General features: G+C 40.6%; 1 protein-coding gene across 5 annotated transcripts in view; it reads right to left on the bottom strand.

Annotated features, from left to right (window-relative positions):
* ELMO2 (engulfment and cell motility 2) overlaps window positions 1-14,516 on the bottom strand; it is a 1,277,433-nt gene that overhangs the window by 171,529 nt on the left and 1,091,388 nt on the right. For all 5 annotated transcript variants that reach the window (XM_044090132.1, XM_044090131.1, XM_044090133.1 and 2 more), the window contains one exon: window positions 7,842-7,950. In XM_044090132.1, the coding sequence (XP_043946067.1) occupies window positions 7,842-7,950 (109 nt within the window). The remainder of the gene's footprint in view (window positions 1-7,841; window positions 7,951-14,516) is intronic.

The following is a 14,516-nucleotide window of genomic DNA, read 5'->3' as shown; positions in this document are numbered from 1 at the left end:
CTGCAACAACTGGAAGGACCACAGAAGTACCTCACCAAGAGGATCACTGGCCTCAAGCAGATGCCCTACACAGCTCGACTGAAGAAATTCCAGCTGTACTCGGTTGCATACCGCCTACTCAGAGGTGATCTCTGCCTGACATACAAGGCCATGTCCAACCCAGAAATGATGGAAATGCTCCACCTAAAGAAAACCATATCCCCTCGAGCCACACGCTCCAGGGATCTAAACCTCACCACAACAATAAATAGAACATGCTGGAGGGATATATTCCTGTCCCAGAGACTTCCCATGCTCTGGAACAAGATTCCGATCTACATTAGGCAGAGCTCCTTGCTAACCCTCTTCAAGAGAAACCTTGACGAGTGGATGGGAAACAGAAAGTTTACCCCGGGGATCACTTCAATGGCTCTGCTGGACAGAGCGCCCGGGGAACTAATCTAAGGGGGTGGCGAAAGCCAACACATTCCAGCTAGGCTTATAAATACCTTTGGGCAGATAGCCTAGTACCTACATATGAACCTATGAACCTATGGCATTACACTGGCTGGGCTGCAGCATTTCCAAATGTGAAGTTGTAAAAATGCATTTTTTCAGACTCTATATCATTATTATTATTATTCTGTGTTTCTAAACACCATGAAACATGACCTATCAGACTGTCTAGAATTGCTCCAGCTTCATACCTCATGAATGGAGAACAGCAATAGTCATCCCTCTGCACAATGGTGGGCCTTCTACAGACCCTGGAAACTACAGATCCATAAGCCTCACTAGCCTCATATACAAAGCCATGGAAAGAATTATCATGAAAATGATCAATAATGACACAGGAAACCTCCAAACACTGGAACCAACCCTATTTGGTTTTGTCAAGGGCAGGTCATGCCTACTCAACCTGGTGGACTTCTTTGACAAAGTCACCAAAGCAATGGATGAGGGCAAAACAGTTCACACTGCCTACTTTGACCTGGCCAAGGCATTTGAAACTATACCCCACTTGGGTATTGTTTACAAACTAAGAGGTTAGGCATCAACCCTTATGTCACCTGTGGATAGCCAGCTGGCTCACAGACAGCACTGAGGAAGTTAGAATTGGGAAGTCCACCTCTACAAAGAGGTCAGTCACAAGCAGAGTCCCTCAGGGATTGGTCCTGGGACTGTTTCTTTTTGGCATTTAGTTCTCTGAAGTCAAGGCCAATGGTCAGGGGCCTCTGGCTGACTAAATTTGCAGATGATTGCAAATTAGGCGTAGTAACAGAATTCCCCACTAACACAAATGTTCTCTAGGAAGGGCTGACACAGACAAATAACTTATGTCAGAGCCATGGACTGAAACTAAATGCCAAGAAATGCATAACAGTATCCTTCAGGAAGTCATCCACCGCTGGTAACTATCATACTGACAATGTATCCCTAACAGCTGACCCAGCAGTCAGGGACTTGGGAACAAACATAGACAGTAATCAAGCATTTTACCATAACATGCTTACAGTAGTGAGGAAATTATTCTATGTTGAGCAACTTATAAACAAAGTATGACATCTAGATCCAAGGAGATCAGTATTCCATTGTATTCAGCTTTCATCAGACCTATCATTAAGTACAATGCCACCTTTGGTATGCACCTAAGCAGGCACATCTTCAGATGTTCCTCACTAAAAGAACATTAACATGAATTGCTCCAAACAGGCTTCATGCCTCATGAATGAAGAACAGCACCAGTCATCCCTCTGTACAATGGTGGGTCCTATACAGAGCACCTCAAAGCCCTATCCCTGTATTATGTCTCCTACAGGGTGTTGAAGGGAGATCTATGTCTGGCATATGTCATTGTCAGATCCCACCCTGATGGACCTCCTGCATATCCGCAAAACAAACAGCATCAGAATTACCTGTTCTTAAGACTTAACCTTGCCTGTGATATATAAATAGGACCTACTGGACAGTCAGATATGTATCCCAGAGACTACCCCTTCTCTGGAACAGGTTCCCCATACATGTGAAGCAGAGTTCCTCCCTAACCCAAATGAAGTGTAACTTGGACAACTGAATGGGGAACAGGAAATTAATCCCTGATTTGGTACCTATGTCTGTAAGACACAGGCAGCTTGTAAATGTTTCATCTCTCAGGCCCCTTCTTGTAAATGTTTCATCTCCTAAGAACCTACTTAAACTTATGAAGGGTACCAGAACTTGTCAGAGGTTTGGATACATGGCTAGGCTTAAAAAGACCCTTGTGGTCATTAGCCTAGCACACACCTATGAACCTATATTCCTATATATGCAACAGTGGATAAAAGAGAAACTCCCCATTAACATGCACAGTGGTCTCAGTGATCCTGCTCTAAGACTCTTAGCCTTTGATCTGTATTAAAAAGGTGATTTCAACCAGTTGTGTTCAAGCAATCAGAACCCAGACACCTTGTCATTAATCATTTGTAAAGAAAATCATATACCAATATATAACAAATACTTGTAACATGCAAGCACATAATCACACACAAACATTCCACTTATATCTTACTTATTCATGCATTTTTTTTGTTAATTACATAACCAGTGCCATAAATCTATACATCATTTGGGATGCTTACTTTGACTCAATCATGCACATTTCTTGCCGTTTATTGCTTCTTGATGCTCCACTGGCAGCCAGCATTGACCTCTAAAGCTATATGCCACTTTAGTACTATAAGTACAGGAGAATACGCAATCTGTTTTAAACCAACTTTACTTTTATATTGTTCACACAGATCAGTAACACTAGTATTACAGCGTCTTAAGACAAAACACACAGTACTTTGGGAAAGCTAAGTCACTCACAGTCAAAAATGATTGGGACACCATAGCTCATATGGTAAATCTACTACACCTGATAAAAGGAGGTATGAAAACAATCTCTTATCACCAATGGTTTTGGCATACAGGAGTTTCATAAGCACAAATACTGTATGTGCAGTAACTGATCCTGTAAATTGATCAGCAGAAATTTACTTTAGGCCACTGACACACAAAAGACAGCAATTTTTAGAAATGCTTGCAAAGATATAAATAAAAGATTATAACTTTATATGATATTTTAATTAATTTCAGTCTTACTTTTCTCACAAGAACCTGCTTTTTTTAATTACCAAAATAAAAATGTGGAAATATGTGCTTCTTTTTTTCTGTTTACTTAGGCTGTTTGCCTACAATTGGCAATAGAGTCCCCTATTTAAGAGATCATGATCTCTTTGCTGCAGACATAATTATAGTGTTTTAAATGCAGAACAGTACAGTCAGGTACAGACATAGGCAGCCAGACTAATAATAATAATAATAATAATAACAATAATAATGTATAACATCCATTACTGCTTTAATTCAGATGCCCTCAACAATTAAGAGAATAAAGAAAACAATTACATCATTATGCATGAAAAATTTGCTGTGGAAAAGGCCAGCATTTATTCTGCTTTATTTTTTTTTAATATTGTTAAAGTTTTAACACTACTAGAACTTAAACCAGGATAACATCTCTGTGACTCAAATGGAAACAGAACATGCAGAGAGACTATGACTGCAGAGCACGCTCATTTCTATACGTACATTTGTTCAGTGTAGCTCACAGCAAATGCTGCTGTTGCTGTAGGAATGTCCTTAGTAAAACTTTTAGCTTCAAAGGAAACTTTTAATTGCTGCCTGGTAATTGTATTTTTGTAGTCTGCCTTCACTGTCAATGTAATCCTTATAAATCACCTAGGATTGCTTACACTAAAAAAAAAATAACTAAACCTTTATGATGAGAGGCAGCTTATGCTGAATTGTTCTCAAACTCTCTGTACAACCCAACCATGTCAATGGCTGGATAGAGGCTGTTGTACCTAACAGAAGTATGCCCAGGACTAGCGTCAGAAACAAAACAACAAAAGAAAAAAAAAATATGGCAAAAATCAGGAAGGGTAATTTGCATAAAGATAAAAAGTCTCTCATCAAACTATATAGGCAACTAAAAGTGCTAATTAGGTCAAGCAAAGCCAACTTTCGGGCTACGATAGCCTCCCAGGTGAATGATAAGTCATAAGGCCTTCTACAGCTATATTAGAATTCTCAAGGGTAGCACACAGCAATGTGCTGAACTGGTGGTTAATGATGCTACATTCACCGAACCCGGCAATATAGAGAACCTGTTAGTTGACAAATTCAGTTCCAACTCTCCCCTCACCTCCCAACCATCTCACAATAACATTCCCAAACATAACCCCTCCAACTACAGTTAGGGAGCATGTACAGGCTGCATTCACCAGAACACATCCTCAATGGGCCCTGATAGCATCTCAGGATGCCTCCTGAATAGTCTAAAATATGACTTATCTGGACTCATTGAGGCATTACTTAACTATAGTCTTAAAACAGGGTTTGTGCTACATGAAGAGAGGACTGCGATGGTCATACTTTTTATAAGGAATGACCATTAACAGATCCTGGAAACTACAGACTCATTAGTCTGACTAGTCTTATTTGCAAAACCATGGAAAGAATTAGTATGGAAATTATTACCCAGGACATAGGAGACCTCCAGGTACTGGATCCATCCCAGTTTGGCTTTGTCAAAAGAAGGTAATGGTTACAGAATCTGGTGGAGTTCTTTGAAAATGTCACTAAGGCAATGGATATGGGGAAAATGGTGTATTCTGCATACCTAGATCTGGCTAAAGCATCTGATACAATACCCCACACGGGCATTGCCAACAAACTTACAGGACTAGGTATAAACCCTTTATAACACAATGAATAGTTACCTGGCTTATTGATAGGACCCAGGAAGTTAGAATCAGTGAGGCCATCTCCCCAAAGAAGCAGGTCACAAGTGGAGTCCCCAAGGGCCTTGTGCTAGGCCCACTCCTTTTGGGCATCTACTTCTTGGATGTCAAAGGCAATGTCAAAGGCCACTGGCTTATCAAGTTCACAGATGTTCACAAAATGGGAGCAGTATTTGAATCCACAAAGATAAGAGCATCCTTCAGAAAGGTCTAACACAGACAAACGCTAGGTGCCAAATACATGGCTTAAAACTCATTACCAAGAAATGCATTATAGTATCTTTTTAGAAGTCTGCCAATCCTGGTAACTACATCATCAATAAAAACACCCCTAAAAGTTGATTTACTAGTCAGGGATCTGGGAACTCATTTAGATAGTAACCTAGCCTTTGACCAACATGTGTCTAAGGTAGTAAGAAAATCCTCCAGTGTTGCTTAACTTATAAGCAAGGGCATGTCATCACACCACTGCACTCAGCCCTCAACTGACCCATCATAGAATATAATGCCCCTTTGGTATGTACCTGAGCAGACACATGCAGCAAATGGAACATCCACAAAGGTTCCTTACAAAAAGAATACAGGGAGTAAACACAATGTCCTATGCTGATCACCTCAAAGCCCTGCTTCTTCATCTGGTATCATGCCAACTTCTGATAGGTGATCTTTGCCTGGCATACAAGGCATCCCTGGACCCTGATTTGATGAACCTTTTACACATCCACAAAACAAACAACATCATAACTGCTAGATTAAAATACCTAAATTTTGCTTGCAATATAAGTAAGACCTGTTGGAGAGACAGATATGTTTCTCAGAGAATTCCCATTCTCTGGAACAGGTTTCCCATCCATGTGAATCAGAGTTCCTCTCTATCCCTATTTAAGTGTAATTTGGACCAATGGATGGGTAATTGGAAATTCACCCCTGGTTTGGCACCTATGTCTCTGATGGACAAAGGCAGTCAGTAAATCACCCCATATATAAATCAAATTTTTGGGTCACATTTGGGTTGCATGGCTAGGCTTATAAGGGCCCAAGTGGTGGTTAGCCTTATATACACCTATGCACCTATTAAATACATCCTAAGTGGGTCAGACATCCCTCTGGGACTAACTGTAACTAAACAATACTTTCTAATTCAAACTTTTAGGTAGTGGAAGGTAAATAACAGTCATTGCTTAACACTAAGAACTCTAAATATTTATGAAATTGTGACTGCTTGTATTTTAAGCATTACTCTCTTTCACACAACAGATTAACCATCATGCTGTGGTTCAGACCAAACCAACTTGGAGAACATCCCAGTTCAGTAAACAAGTAAAAATATAACTTAACTTGAAAGCCGCAAGCTATAATTCAGTTCTGTAATCCTGACAAGATGATAATAGTAGTTTCTACACCCCTAAGTTTATAAAGAACTGCATCTCAGTTTTCAGCAAAAGTACCATAATCAAAATGGCAAAGTTCTGGGAGAACCAAATGAGTAAGGGGAACACCCTCAAATTGCTTTAGCCACAAGACAAAACTGAAATAAAAACTGCAGTTTATGGCCAATTTAAATGAACCACCATTCGCAAACACTACAGAAGGACATGTTTGTTAATCATACCTTGGTTTTCTGGTCTGCACTAGATGGATGTGGGATGGAATTGGGGTTGTGGCTCACAGCATCAGCCTCCAAACTCACATCACTGGAGACATTATCAGCACCTAAACAGAATACTGTGGATGACTGCACTGCTACCATGACACAGTATGACTTACCCACTGAAGGCAATGACCCAGACTTGGGACATAAAATAGGCCTCCGTTTTGCAATAAAACAGAGAACAATGGGTGCACAATTTGGAAAGTATAGAGGGCTGGAGTATGAATGAAAACTGCAACACCTGACTTAACATTAATAGACAGGGACCATATCTACTGTTCAGAAGCATCTGAATCCAGATGAGTGTGCCCTGAGGGAATATCTATGCATACGATATAAATTCTTGGAGAGACAGATGTGGAGGGAGGCACATGGCAGGAATGGCCACTGGTGAATTATATTTTTTCTGCAATGCAGATCGATCACATCAATAAAATGGCTTTGGGATAGCTCATTTTCAGCTGTGATTGCCCTTAACACTACACAGCCATTACAGAGTACTTTAAAGGAGAATGGAAACACCCACTGACCACAACCATACAATAATAAGAAGAACATCACAACAATCTGCAGCTGTTGTAAAAGTAGCACAGATGAGTAGACGGTGATATCACTGGGTCATGTACAAACTGCTACAATTACCTCATCTTGCAACCATTATGGCCCTTAATATAAACATTTCACTTAAGTAATACTACATGCTGAGGTACAATGAACATGACAGCAGAGAAACAGCAAACCAGGAGGGGCATGTATTTAATCTTTCTGATGATGTCAGATACTCAAATACTCATCTTAGTGAGACACTGGTATTCATAGCTTTCAATCTCTTACCTTCAGAATTGGGGGCCAAAGCAAAAATAATTAAAGAAAAAGACCTTGATTAGGGACACCTTTTAAAAACTAGTACTTTAACTTACAGCTTCTCAAAAATGCCTAATTTCAGGAGATACAAAGCAAAATTTTGAGACAAAATTGGGGATCCCCACGATTTAGGGACAGTTGAGACGTAATCACTAATTCGAACAATGCCAAGTGGTTAACATGTATGTGACTTTATGAATATAAGCAATTTTTCCCTTCCTGGTAATTAAAAGTTTTAAAACTGTGACTTTTTCAGTTTCAGTGCTTCTGAAAGAAATGGTATTGACTAACTGTGTGATGGTGACATTAAATACAGTTGTTAACCTTTTAGTAGTAATATTAAAAAGCCATTGTTTACAGATGAAACAGATCTACATTTTTTAATGAAATCAAGATTACACTGCTCCATTTTCTTATGCACTGTCAAATCCAGAAGTTGTTAATATATTAGTACAAAGAGTTTAGTTACTTTATGGGGTTTAAATAAATGCTCAAATGACTTAAAGGAAAGTAACACTTACGTAACTCGCCAACCCGCAGAATGTCACACAGCATCTTAGTAAGTTCGATAGCACTTCGACCAAACGGGCACTCATGTTTGTCTTCTCGGCTGCTATTCTCCAGAACAATCTACCTCCAACACAAAATATATGCAAGTCATGAAAGGGCATCAACACAAAACTGAAATAAAGATACCAAGAAGGTGAAACTGGTAAGCAAAACAGAATGAGATACAGAGAGTGAGAGAGAGAGACAGAGAGACAGAGAGAGAAAGAGAGAGAAACAAACAAACAAAAAAAAACACAGAATGGATAATGGCAGACAATGGCACAGAACAAGAAATCAGAGCAAGTAAGTAGTATGCATAGTCATACAACTCTAATGTCAGATGAGAAAGCAAAAAAATGTTACTATGAAAAAAGTAAGACTGAGAAAGAAAAAACGACTACAAGATTAATAACATGAGATGCACATATTTTCAAAATATGAGTAAAAAAAAAAAAAGAGGAACAGGTTGCCAAAAAAAGGAAAAAAACAGAACTATAGACTTGTGAATATGAGAAGCATAACCAGATCATGATTTTCAGGATGCCAGTACCTTATTCAGTAGAAGAAGAAAAAACAGGCAACACAGTGAGTTGCCAAGTTTCTCAAACAGCTACTCTATAAGTAGACTGCTGAGTGTCTGAATTTATCACAAAGAACATTGCTACAATATGTGTGCAGAGATAGGAAGCACTGTGCTGAAAAACTAAGTTATGTACTTACCATAACATTCCATCTGTGTTGTCCATTTTCATTCTTCCTCAACAGAACGGTTTGGATCCAACGCTCGGATCTGACTCAGCCATTATACTAGCTTTGTGGCTACCAATAGACTCTCGAGTTCCTTTCCTACCCATAATGCACAATGTCTAACATCCCTCAGATCCTATTTACAGCTTGAGAGAAAGAGAAACTATAAAGGAATTGCCACGACTGGAGTTCAACATAAGGGATATGTGGTGTTCCTAATAGTCTCATTCCTCCAGAAGTCATATGTAAGAAATGGAGGGCGATGGAGGGTGGGGGGAGTTCAGGAAGAATGAAAAAGGAGAACACAGATGGAATGCTATGGTAAGTACATAACTTCTTTATCTGATGTTGTCAATTTCCATTCATTCCTCAGTGGATGAGACAGACTTTCCAGCTACCTGAATTCCTGGGTGAACTCTAAGAAAGGATATTCCTGAGTATGGTTGAGCCAAAGGCTGCTCTTCCCCTCGAGACCAGATCTAGTTTGTAATAAGTGATAAAGGTATGAGGATTTGACCAAGATGCAACAGCACATATGTCATCCATGGATGCTCTAGACTGGAATACAATGGAAGTAGCCATAGATCTGGTTGAATGAGCCTTTAATGGTTTTGGTAAGGGGAGATTTAATTTGTTGTAGACAAATGAAATACAATCCATCAACCATCTTGCTAGAGTTATGTTTGCAACTGAATTTCCCAATTTCTTATGTGCAAAGGAAACAAACAGTTGGTCTGTCTTCCTAATTTCTTTTGCTCTGTGTAGAGAGAAATGTAATAATCTATAAACATCCAGTAAGTACTGCAAAAATTCTCCTTTCTTCGTAAAGTTTGGGAAGAATACAGGCAGGTTAAAGGCATGGTTAGTGTTGTACGAAGGAAGCATTGGTATGTAAGCTGACCATATCCTTGTGTATAATCAAGTATGGGAGCTTGGAAGATAATGCTTGAAGTTCAGAAAATTTTCTAGCAGATGTAACTGCAACCAAAAAGACAGTTTTCCAGGTCAAAATTTTTAAATCACATTTAGCTGCAAATTCAAAAGGTGAATGTGCCAAGGCTTGCAGTACCAAATTTAAATTCCATAGTGGTATAGGATCTTTATAAGGAGGTGTAAGTAGCAGGGTACTTTTCAAAACTGCTTTGCACAGTTTAGAGGAAGTCAGGGATGAATTCTGAATCCCCCATGAAAGTTCAAGATGGCAGCGAGTTGAGCTTTAATAGTTAATGAACTAGCACCACATTAAATAAAGTCACTAAAAAATCAAGAACAGAATGAATCGGGGCTGAAAAAGGATCTACCTGATTCTGTTCTGCCCAATAAACAAATCTTCATCAATTACTTCTGTAGAGTTTCTTTGCAGAGGGTTTATGGGAAAATAACAGTACAGAATGGACAGGTGATGAGAGAAAAGGTTGCCTGACTGTTAAATAAATTGGAGAAACAAAGCAGTCAGTTTGAGATTTGAGATGTCCGGGTGAACCATGCCTGTCAAGTGAGACAGAAGGTCTGAAGCTGGAGCCAGTATCCAAGGTGGTTATAGTAGATGAGGCCAAAGGAAGGGAAACCAAATCTTTTAAGGCCAATGAGGTGCAATGAGTATGACTTTGCTCTTCAACCTGGCTGCTTTCGGAAGGAATTTGGAAATTAAAGGAGTCGGGATAAATGTACATAAGATCGGGGGTGGCCAATCGTGGGGTAGAGCATCTGTCAGTGATGCCCCCGGTGGGTGGATTAGGGTGAAGAAGATGCTGCTCTTGATTAGGGGAGATGTAAAGAGAATGCAGCAAGGCTGACCCCTTTGACAAAAAGTCATGTCTGTCATTTTGTTGTTGGGAGACCACTCATGAGGTAGTAAGATAGATGTGTTCAGTTTGTTTGCTATCATGTTGAACTTCCCCGGAATGTACATTGCAATTAGAAAGCAGTTGGAAGAAATCACCCATTGCCACACCATCAGGGTTTCTTGACACAGGAGCTAAGATTTGGTTCTCCCTTCTTTGTTGATGTACCAAACTACTAACATATCCATTTGGATCGCAATTGTTCTCAAGAGGGAACAGAGTTTTGGAATGCTTGCAATGCCAAAAGCACCGCTCTCATTTCCAGAACATTGATATCCAAGTTGGCCTCTTCAAATGAACAAGTGCCTTGGACTGGCTTTCCCAAAAATGCCCCCCAACCCAATCTGGGAGGTGTCCATGGTCACTACGGCCTTGGTCTGAGGGAGAATAAAAGGACGACCTTGCAACCGTTGTTGTGACTGCATCCACTAGGAAAGATACCATTTGCATATCTGAGTTATTCTTATCTTTGTCGATATGGGTTGAAAGAGACTTGACCACTGTATTTGTAACATCCATTGCAAAATTCTCATGTGATATCTTGCTAAAGGAACTACGATTATTGCTGCTGACATTGATCCCAGGGCATTCAGAATCAACCGAGCTGAAATTCTGGTACTGCAAACTATTTGCTTGACCTGATTTCTTATTGTTTGTACTTTCAAAAGGGGAAGAGATGCTACAAAAGATACTGTATTGAACATTGCTCCTATGAATTCCAGTGTCTGAATCAACTGTAATTGTGACTTCTAGTAATTGATGGTTATCCCCAGATTTGAACAAGTCTGCAACACTTGGTCTTGAGTGTGTACCAGTTGATGCCTGGTTAGGGTGGTAATGAGCAGGTTGTCTAAGTATGGAAACACCCAGAATCCCTGCAGTCTCAAGTGAGCTGCTACTTACTGCCCTACACTTGGTAACTAGTAATGACTGGCTCCCAGCTGAAAGTGTAAGTACCTTCTGGATTATCTGTTAATTTTTATGTGATAGTACACATCCTGAAGGTCTACTGAGCACATCCAATCGTCCTTGTTCCATAAGGGCAGAATGGATGGAACATAACCATCCAGAACTTGGTGTGTTGAACTAATTTGTTCAGCACACAGAGATCTAAAATTGGTCTTCCGTCCCCTGTCCTCTTTGGCACTAAAAAGAATCTTGAGCAAGTTTCGGATTCTACTTGGTCTGGAAAGACCTCTTGGATGACTCTTTTTTCTAGTAGCTTTTGGATTTCTAGTCCTGCTGCTTCCCTCTAATTGGGTGGAAAATCTGGGATTTTCCTGGGTAACGGGGATGGAAGGGACAAGGGAATAATATAATCTCTGGAAATAATTCTCTGCACCCAAGTATCCTGTGTTATGTTTAGCCAGGCATCCTGGTACACAGATAAGCAACCCCCAACTGCCTCCAATGGAAGATAATTGGGCCCCAATTCAGGAGCACTGAAAGGGTCTGTCAGAAAATGTATCTCTAGACCCTTGGTTTTGCAGGCCTCCTCTGCCACGGGGACAACTTCTGCCATTATTGCTCACCCTCTGCCTCTACGATAACTACATCCACATGTGTCCTGAAAATGACCTTGAGACTTCCTGAACCACATCTTTCGACCTCCCTGTTGATTCCTGGAAAAGGTTCATTGAGCGGTTGAAAAATATATGCCCACTGCAGATTTGGTCTTTACATCCTTCTCACACCTGGAGAGTGTGTCTTTTACTGTGGGGCCAAACAAAAAGGAACTGTCAAAAAGAGAACTGATGAAGGATAACTTGAAGGGCTCCACAAAATTGCACAGGTGCATCCAAGCATGCCTCCTGATGGAAATGCCTGAACCCACAGCCCTTGAGGCACCTTCTGCAGCATGCAAGATGAGCCTCATGGATGAATTTCAATAGATTAGAGGTAGTAAACTGTAAGGCTACATAAGCTTAAGCCTCTGTAGTAGTGCATCCTGATAGGGAGTTTGAAAGTTCCTTAATCAAGTCCCTTTACATTATTATGAAATGTGACAAGTAGTTCAGAGATCAGACAGCAAATGTCACTGAAGCATAAACTCTCTTCCAAAATTTGTCCACAGCAATAGATTCTCTACTGGGGGGATGGACACTGGAAGTTTGTTACACAAGTTCATTCTTTGTAGTTGCCGCCACGAACATTGTATCAAGCGACACTCCCTTACTCAAATGTTCTCTTCCTAACGGTGGAGCCAGAATTGTGCTTGGTCTCTTGGGGATTGGCTCAATCACATCAGGTTCCATCCATGCCCACTTAGAAACTATATCAATAAGTTCATCAGTGGGTGGAGTGACCCAGGAGGTAGACAGGCCAGTCCCAAAAGCTTCCAGAAATACTGATTCCTCAGGAGTTGGGTTTTTGACAGACCAAACACTCTTCTGTTTAAGGATTTCAAAGATGTCTCCAAAGGAGACGACATAGAATGGTGACTTGGGAGACCCTTTTCCCTCATCAAAGTCAGTATCCTTGGTGACAGATTCCTGGGGGAGTCCAAGTGCCTGCCCTTGCATGTCCTCTTCCTAGGGACTTCTTCGATGGGATGATCCAGAGAAGCATCAGAACAGATGACAATAACTGTCTGGGTGGCCTGGAAGCTTTGGGCTGGCTGTGTCCATGGAGTAGAATGCTGAGAATCATGGTGCAAAGTCAGCTGAGATGCTGAGGGAGGATCCAAGGAGGAAGGACCCACCTGACCTGATGGAGCAGAAAAAAACCTCTTTGCAACCTTGAAGGCAGACCACCCTGGAGAGAAGGAAGGCAATAGAGCCGAGAAGGCAAGTTTCTGGCCAGCCACTTTCCTCTGCTCCAAGTGCCATTCACCCGAGGTGGAAGCCAGAACCAAGATGTCCAATGCTGAAGCTCTAAGAGGAAGAGAAGGCTTTGAAAACTTTGGAGTTGATCCTATCCCCTCAAATCCAAAATGGAAGCTCAAGCTCTGAGAGTCATCCAGATATGAAGAAGTCGGAGCCGGTGGACTTAGAATAACAGATCCAAAGACAATTCTCTCTTTGGATCTGACACAGAAGGGCCTGGAACTATTAGATCCAAGGATTCTAACACCATAAGTTTGGTCAGAGGAGGAGGAAGAGTTGCCGTTGGAGTAGTAGATGGACGGTGTTCCTGAATCAAGGGGGTAGGAACTGTGAAGAATCCCTTCTGAAATTGCTCCATGAAGAATCTTCTCATCATCCTTTCCATGTCTGCTTCCATAAGACTTCTAGTGGAATGAGAGAACACCACTGAAAGAGACTTAGAGTGCTGCTCAAGAAAAGGGGAGAGCACCTTGGACGGTACTGGATCCATGCTGGGTGAATACACAGTGCAAGGCAATGGCTTTGAATCTGGAGACTTTGGATTTGAAGTGTTTCTTGTTGGATCTGAGGTTTCTGGACTGGAATGATACTTGCTAGATATGAAGAAGGTCGGATCCCAGAAGCCTTTGAATCCAATCTCTCACTCTTTTTCTTCGACTACGAGGTTGTAGAAGCAGAAGATTCCACAGAACTGAACCTTTTAGAATGGTCCATCACTTTAACTTTAGCAGGCTGAACTCCAGATATGGCATCAGAGAATGGAGTGGGCAACATACCCTTTAAGATTCATTTGTTTTTCCTTTTAGTCAAGGTTTGTTGATTAAAATCACAACAAACATCGCATTCTTGATCTAGGTGATCTGCACCTAAGCAACAGACACACAGAGTGTGGGCGTCAGAAAAAGGCATTTTATACCCACATCTCTCGCATTTCTTGAATCCCTTTTCAAACATAGTAAAGGAAATTTATAACAGTCAACAGTAGTAATAACAGCCAACAATAAACAACAGTAGCAATAATTCAAGGAAGTAGTAATAAAAATAAGATAGAACTTTTTTTAAGATGAATAGAAAGATGGACTAATTAATCACTGAGAAAAATAATGGATTAAAGGAGAACCACACCGACAGACTAAAAAAACATGTTTATTTCATCATGGTTTGGTGCTTCCTACATTTTAACACCACTCTGGGACTATTTAAAGGCTTTTAAATATTTGTATACGTAATT

Source organism: Protopterus annectens, chromosome 12.part0 (assembly GCF_019279795.1).
Source record: "Protopterus annectens isolate FY-2018-M chromosome 12.part0, PAN1.0, whole genome shotgun sequence".
In the NCBI taxonomy this organism is placed as follows: domain Eukaryota; kingdom Metazoa; phylum Chordata; order Ceratodontiformes; family Protopteridae; genus Protopterus; species Protopterus annectens.
The sequence above is the reverse complement of the archived record's forward strand: the minus strand, read 5'-3'. Positions and strand labels throughout refer to the sequence as shown.